The 7,473-nt window shown below is 49.3% G+C and overlaps 1 protein-coding gene across 1 annotated transcript; it reads right to left on the reverse strand.

The window, feature by feature from the left end:
* Nucleotides 1-3,868: 3,868 nt before the first annotated feature.
* CAMK2N2 (calcium/calmodulin dependent protein kinase II inhibitor 2) lies at nt 3,869-7,083 on the reverse strand. Its single transcript, XM_035133436.2, is given in 4 exon segments — nt 3,869-5,824; nt 6,665-6,832; nt 6,835-7,014; nt 7,017-7,083. Coding segments are annotated over 4 exon segments (486 nt in total). The 3' UTR covers nt 3,869-5,753.
* Between the last annotated feature and the right edge of the window lie 390 nt (nt 7,084-7,473).

The following is a 7,473-nucleotide window of genomic DNA, read 5'->3' on the forward strand; positions in this document are numbered from 1 at the left end:
CAAGGCTGCTGTAAGAATTATAGAGATAATGCATGTGAAGCACATCCGTCACTACAAATGTCCTATACAGGAAGGCTAAGTACTTCTTTATATGTCTATAATCAACTGGTGAATTTGGAAGGTAAGAATAGCATTATAACGGCTCAGCCCAAGGTCCACTCTGTTCCCAGCAATGGCCAGGGAGACATCTTGGCACTCCTAAGCAAGGTGCGGAGGTTGATTATTATCTCTTGTCTCCAGGATCTGTGTTCAAGGGGATATTATCGCTGGACCTGAAGGTTCCATTTAGTTCTGCTAATAGCTGTTGATAGGGTCTATCCTCCCATTGGTTTATCTAATCCTAATTAGAAAGCCATCTCCGCTCCCATCGATCAGTCCAAAGATGGGCTGCTGATCTTGGAAAGGTCTCTTTTCCCTTCAGACTCAGCAGCGGCCTGTGATGGGTGACTAACAGAACTTCAAAAGTAAAACAACCACCACGGAGGTTATCTAACCTCCTTATACTTTGTCAGAGCTGCTATCAGCTCCTTATTAAAGCAGGGGGGCGGGGGACAAATCTGCAAATCCATGGTGTGTCTTGCAGTATTAGAAGGCTTAGGGATGTGAGGCAAAGCAGAATCCATTTAAAAGAAAACATGTACAAGCAAGTGGTATTTGGGAGGAGGAGGAAGAGAAAACCCTTTAAAAATTGCACAATGTACAGATTTACACTTCATAATAAAAAGAAAAGTTTTCAAAGTAAAAAGAAGAAGCCTGCCTGCCCAAGATGAACTGCTTGAGGTGAACAACATAATGGTACCCTTCCCTTAACACACATAAAAATTGACTGGGCTGAACTGAAGCCCTGAACTGAAGTTGAACTGAACTTCCATATTGGTGATGGGGCAGCAGCACCCTCCCTTGTCACTGAGGGGAGTGGGTTGGCTTAGCAGGTGAAGGGCAGTTTTCCTGGCACACGCAATTCTGCTCACCAGCATTTGTCCAACATCTTGCTCTCACTACCACTGCCATCATCTGTTGTCTGAGGCAGCTGCCTCACTTTGCCCGACAGTAGGGCTGACCTTGGTGAAGTGAGAAGAGAAGAGAAGAGAAGAGAAGAGAAGAGAAGAGAAGAGAAGAGAAGAGAAGAGAAGAGAAGAGAAGAGAAGAGAAGAGAAAGCATACACACATTGTCCTCTTGCTTCTTTGGCCATCAGGACAAGCATTCACCCTCATTAGTTACTAGAAGTTGCTTATTCTATACTTTTCAGGTTTTAGATCAGGGGCATGGAATGTATGACCTTCCTATCATTGTTGGACTACAATTCCCATCATCCCTGACCATTCATCATGCTGATTGGAGTTAGAGTCCAGCAACATCTGGAGGCTTCAGGTTCCCCATCTTTGCTTTTCATTATGAAGCAGCAGCAGCTGTGAACCCCCCAAATCCAAGTTCTGCACCTACAGCCTCCTTTCACCACAGAGGCAGCCCAAACAAAGCCTCAGGAACACATCCCTTTCTCACTCTGATGAGGTCCACACTGGGCAGAGGTGGGTGGCCTCACAAATTATGTGATTTCCCATACTGAAATAGGCAGCAATGTTATTTTCCCCAAGGGAAACTCAGTAAATATGTAGCTTTCAAAGTCCTGCTCCCAGTATAAGAATTCTACTAGGATTCATCAGCTGATGACCCACTAAGATGAGTGAAGGGTGACTGTGATTGTCCACAAGCACACTTCCAAGTATCTAAACAGTTATTATGAAGACACAAGGAAGACAGTTGTTTAACCCAGATCTATAGTCCCTGAATGGAGGAAGTGGGTTTTTTGTAGCTGCTGTTTTGCTGAAAACAAGCAGCACAATTCTAACCATCATTACAATCTGATTGAATTTTGTCATTAGATCAGTCCTCTTAATGCTACTGTTTCACGATGCCTTCGCTGGATCTCATGCTAGTGAATTCTGCCTGCTAATTATGCATTGTGAGGAGAAGTAAGTGAGATCCTGAGTGTTAGAAGTATTACGGCACATCTTTTTGCTGGTGGTGATAGCTGCTTGCTTTAGTCATTAGAACTCCTAGGAAGAGGTGTTCAGTGGTGACTGCCTGGGGATCTCGGGTGCCAGGCAATGTGATTAATTAAATATTGCTATTCAGGAGGGGGAAACTGGCCTGTGAATAAAAAAGTCTGACTGTAAAGCACATCCCTGTGCTATACCAGCTGGGGATGAGAGAGCCTGAGGCATTAGGAACAGCAACAGCAGAGACTGCAGCATGGCAGGGAGATTGGCACAGAGGCTGAAAGACAGGGGCACGCTCTTGTGGAGCACACAATGACACCCCCCCCCCACTAAACAAAAACAAAAACATCCCCAGAGTTTCTGTAGCCACAAATAATTTTCCCCAGCCTATCTACCATATGTTTCACAGGGTCTGAAACACATACACTAGTATTGTTGGAATTGCAATGCTAGGGGTGTTCAGAGGCTGCAAATATAGCTTTATTAGAAACAGGAGTGTTATGTTTGTGATTTTTTTGGGGGGGGGAGTTGTATGTGCATGCACACCCATAGACTCTGTTGATGCCTACGGCTGTGTGTGCAATGCTGCACATTTGTTTGCAGGAGTGTATGTGCACACTTACTCTGGCTATGCATCAGTAACCTTTTGTGTTGTTCTCGGTACCTGCATTGATGTCACAGCTGTCCAGATATGGGGATGTGTGTGTGTCGGTATATGTACCAACTGATTTGTGTGCCAAATGGTTTGCGTTGCTGTGTGTGTGTTTGGGTCTGGCCCTGAATGGGCATGTGTGATCAACAGCAGTATTTTTCCTCCCCGAATGCATATATGGAGCTTAGTGGCTCACTGTGTTGCATTATCAAATGCATTCTGGCTGGAGATTTGCAGCATGAGCCTTTTCAGACAAAAACAAACCAACCAAACAGTATCTAGATTCCACTAAATAAATCAAACGGGTTTCGATTTTGTGTGTGCATGTGTTGTTGTTGTTTTTTATGGAGACCAGATCAATCCCAGGGTGACAGGAGAAATAAACAGGCCTGTCTCTCCCTCGAGTCCCTTCTCACTGCAAACATTTCATAAGGACATTCTCAAGGCCTCCTGCTTGGAATGGATCCATCATCTCATGAATGGCTCCAAAGGTAGGAAATCCCTCCTGTCCTCTAGCAAAACTACCCAAGGACCTGCTAAACATCATGATAATTTCTTCCTGCTCCCTTGGCCACCAGCTTCTGTTATGCTGCTGTCAGCCCACCTTCCTGATAGAGACAAAAATGCAGCAGTATTGTCTTGTTGGGCATCGACTCCCTGCACAATGCAGATGCCTCTGGGACTGGCCTTCTAGTAGAGTTCTGCACCACCTTCTGTCTCCACAGAGTCCTTTTCCTTTCCCAAAGGCAAAAAGGGCAGCTCCTTTGAGAGGCTCTGCTGAAATATTTAACATCCACAAGCTGCTCAGCTGCTTGAATTTCTATTTCTGTCTATCAAGCAAAACTAGGTCATTTAATTCTCGACATCCCAATCAGGCAACTGCAGAGATTTAGGCTTCAATAGCTGAAATATCTGCACAGTTGAATGCCTGGGTCTATCCACACAGTTCATACACACTAAGCCTCTTGCTCAAGGGAAAAACAGAGAGGTGGTACCTTATTCCAAGGTCTGCAGCCCAGCAAAGTTCTCGGCAGGGTTTCTATAGGATTCCTCAAGAGAACACAGTAATTGCTTTTTAAACAACCTCTCTAACAGGGATCTGAGCCCTTGGCCAGTGGTGAAGTTGCAGTGGCAGGTTTTGGTCTGATATAAGCTGGCTTGTAGATACAATCTTTGCCAAGGAAGATACCCAGAACTGGCTGCTTCCATTTCAATACATGTATGTATTTATTCATTGTTTTGTTCACCAGTACAGTGAAAAATGGCATTAAAATTTACAATGGGTCATTCTTAGAATGTCATGACAATAATTTTTGTTTTTTTGCTTGTCTTCATAAAATGTCATTGTATATTATTGAAAAGATGATGGTTTCTCATGCACAACGGACAAGAATAAGCTTATTTTAAAAAATAAATAAATTAAAGTACAAAATTAAAAACAACTCTGAACATCCCCTTCTAAGAAAGAGGCATCAAATAACCAGCAAGTTATCTGAACACATTCATAAACAGTGCAATAGTATTTTTTTCTAAATTCTTCATGTTCCTACAAAGTCCATCAACAAAGCCATTGATCACAGTATAAGACTCTTTAAATACATTTCTTGTTAACGATGATGTGTGCAAAACCTCAAACACATTCAATAAGTCCTGTCCAATACTGATATATAATTAAGAGCGCCAACTATTTCACTATATCTGCCTTCCAAGGGGGAAATCCATCTTATAAAACCTTTTCTGTCTTGCCTTTATGGGGGAAGAAAAAAATACAAACAATCTTTTGATGCAACGTTTTTGACATTAGACATTAGCAGATTGTTGTTAACAAATATTCAGATATAAAAATACAAATATGAGGAGTTTCTGTTAAAAAGAAGCGTGCCATAGTGGGATGACTAGTGGCACCAAGACGTGGCACCAAGACCAGGAAGCTCATGCAAAAAAGATGGAGCAAAAATGTCTCTCGACAGCAAAACAATCACTGTCTTTTATATTATAGTCCATCCATGTCAGAACCTCTGTCTTCCACTCAGCACTGCTGGCTTTGGGCTTTGGGTTTGCTGGTATTTTGCAAACGGGCTTGGGTTTTACAGGTTGGTGTTATATTTGAGGGGGGGAGCTACTGTGTATTACGGGATGGTTGCCGGTTTGGAATATAGACGCCATGACTGCAAACACGATGAACCTGTTATATTTAGAGAAGTGTGTGCGCAAGTGTGTCTGTATAAGTGTGTGTATATATATTCATTTCTACGTCTATGCAGATGTCAGCTACACAGCCACCCCGAAAATGTGAAAGGCGTAAAGTGCATCGCTATAGGAGACCTCCCCCCCCCACCCTTAAAAATGGAGAGAGCTGGGCAATCCAGTGGCTCAGAGCTCTCAGAGGAACAGCACCTTCAAATCGTGGCATGGAGGGGGTCACCCAAGCCAAAGAGGGGACTCTACACTGCTGCTGCTGAGGGCTGGACAGAAGGAATTGGGAGGGGGGGAGGGAGGGATGATGGAAGGTTCGGGCACATGGGAAAACAGGCAGCACCCCAGCACGGGCGCAGGAAAAGGCGCTGCTGCAATGGACGGCTCCACAGCAAGAGCCTCCAAGAGGATGGTGCTGCAATGGACAGCTCCCCGAGCTGCAGGCGCGTCGGAACGATGGTGCTGGAGCGGACGGCTCCGCGCGTCAAGCGATGGTGCTGAAATGGACAGCTCCCCAAGGCGCAAGAGCTCCATTCCGCAACGGAGGAAGGAAGGGGCAGGTGGGGAGAGAGAGAGAGGAAGCCCCTTCTAGAAGGGCTGTTGTTGAAGATGCAACTCCGGGGATGGGCATCGTGCATTGGTAACCAGGACAGAGTTGGGTGGCAAGGTCTCTTTGTCCCTTATGCTCTCCGTTGGATGCGGAGGAGGGTGAGATGGTGGCCCCCGTCAAGTGACCTCTTCGGGCTGGGGGTCTGCGTTGGGGGTGGAGGGTGTTGCCAGCAGCCTCATCTCCTTCCTTTTGCTTTCCTTGTTGTCCACAATCCCAACAAACATGCGCAGCCAAAAGTGCTTTAAAAATTCAGGAATCAGTCTGCAGCTGGGTGCAGGCGCCTTCCGTGCTGATTTATACCCCAGAAGGCGACTTGTCTGTCATCCCCTTCAAGACCTCGTCTATTCTATCGTCTTCGATCACCACTGCAGGGACAGGAGAGCAAACGCAGAAAAAACACGCCGTCAGAATGGAAAGGGGAAACAGACACGCGGGGTGGGGGCCTCATCCTGCGTACTTAAGGCTTGGCGCTGGCCGCACTTGAAGCACCCCCTCCCCCCCCCCAGCCTCGCCGCTCCTTTGGGGCAGCTATGGGGCTGGATCTCCCGCCCTCCCTCCTTCGACATCTGGTAATGAAACCCGCTCCAGGAAAATGGCTCCCCATCATTCCCAGATGGTGGCTGGCTGCGGAGCGCAGAGCCAGCGGAGGTGATTAGAGAGGGAGCGCAGCCAGCGGAACGTGCGGGAGGAGATGGGGACCGAGGCGCGCCGGCCCCAGGGCAGCTCTATAGGCGCTACCCCTTGGGGAATGTGGAGGGGTCTGGGCTGGGTGAGGAGAGGAGAGGAGTAGTGATGACTGGAATTCTTGTGGCAAATGGCTCAGATCGGAGCTCAGCTTAAAGAGTGCGGTGGAGGGGCGCTGAACGAGGGAAAAGACTCCTCCCCCACCAAAACAAACACCCTTCTTTCTCCCTTTCCGGCAGATTCCGCCTGCGGCACCCCGGCTAGAATAACCTCCACAGCTACAGGAAAAAGCGGGGCGCGCGGGATGGGGTGGGGGTCAGCCTTGTCGAGGTTGACTGAAGTCCGGCTCTCAGGGGTGGGGGTGAAACAGTTCCCTTTTCCTCCTCCTGCGCTGGCAGTAGATGGGCAAGAGTTGGGATTGGGGAGGGAGGGGTGTTGTTATTGGGGCCCACGGGGACGGTGCCCCGAGGTGTTTACCCAAGCAAGCAAGCAAGCAGCCGCGCGCGGACTATGCTCCTTACCTCGCTTGGCTCTACCAATCTGGCCCAGCTTGGGGGGCCGCTTGGACTGGTTGCCCCAGGAGTTGGTATCCTGCAGGCGGCAGCTGAAGGAGATGTCTCCGACTTCCGAGTCGGTGCCATAGTGGGCCACTTTGTCATCGTTGTAGGGCAGGATCTCAGACATGGTGCTGGCGGCGGCGGAGGCGGCGGCGGCGGCGGCACCTGGGTCACTTTCTGCTCCACGCAGAGAGAGAGAGACAAAGAGGCGAGGGCGAGGTTCCGAGAGGATCAAGAGGCGCTGAGCAATTGGGGCAGGCGAGCAAAGAGGCCAGCGAGCGAGCGAGCGCGTGCGGCGTCCAGCAGCCTCGACGAGCGTCTGAGCAGAGCACTTGGGACAACCCTACACCATAAAGGAAACCCAGGCGGAAGGATGAAGTCATGCATCCGGGGCTGAGCGCGCGGCTCGGCGGCGGCAAGGTCCTCCCTCTCCCCCCTTTCTCCCCTCCCCGCCGTGCGTGGCAGGGAAGGGAGGCGGTGACATCAGGAGGCGAGGAAGGAATGACAATGAGGATGCAGCAAACGAGCCCCCCCCCTCCAGCGGGGGAGGGGAAAGAGGAGGGGGGCAAAGAAGGGTCAGAGAGGGGGAGGCCGCCCCTTTCCAGCGCCCTGGGAGCCCAGACCCACTGCGGAGCGCGCCCTCTGTCCGCCCTCCGCAGATCCCCTGGGGAAAGCCCTGCTGGGAGCAGCTGAGCCCCTGCCCCCCCTCTTCCTCTTCCTCCTCCTCCTCCCGCGCTCCCCCCCCCCGTTCCAGGCGTCACTGTGTGTTTCCC

The sequence above is a fragment of the Zootoca vivipara genome, chromosome 5 (assembly GCF_963506605.1).
Source record: "Zootoca vivipara chromosome 5, rZooViv1.1, whole genome shotgun sequence".
NCBI classification, from domain to species: domain Eukaryota; kingdom Metazoa; phylum Chordata; class Lepidosauria; order Squamata; family Lacertidae; genus Zootoca; species Zootoca vivipara.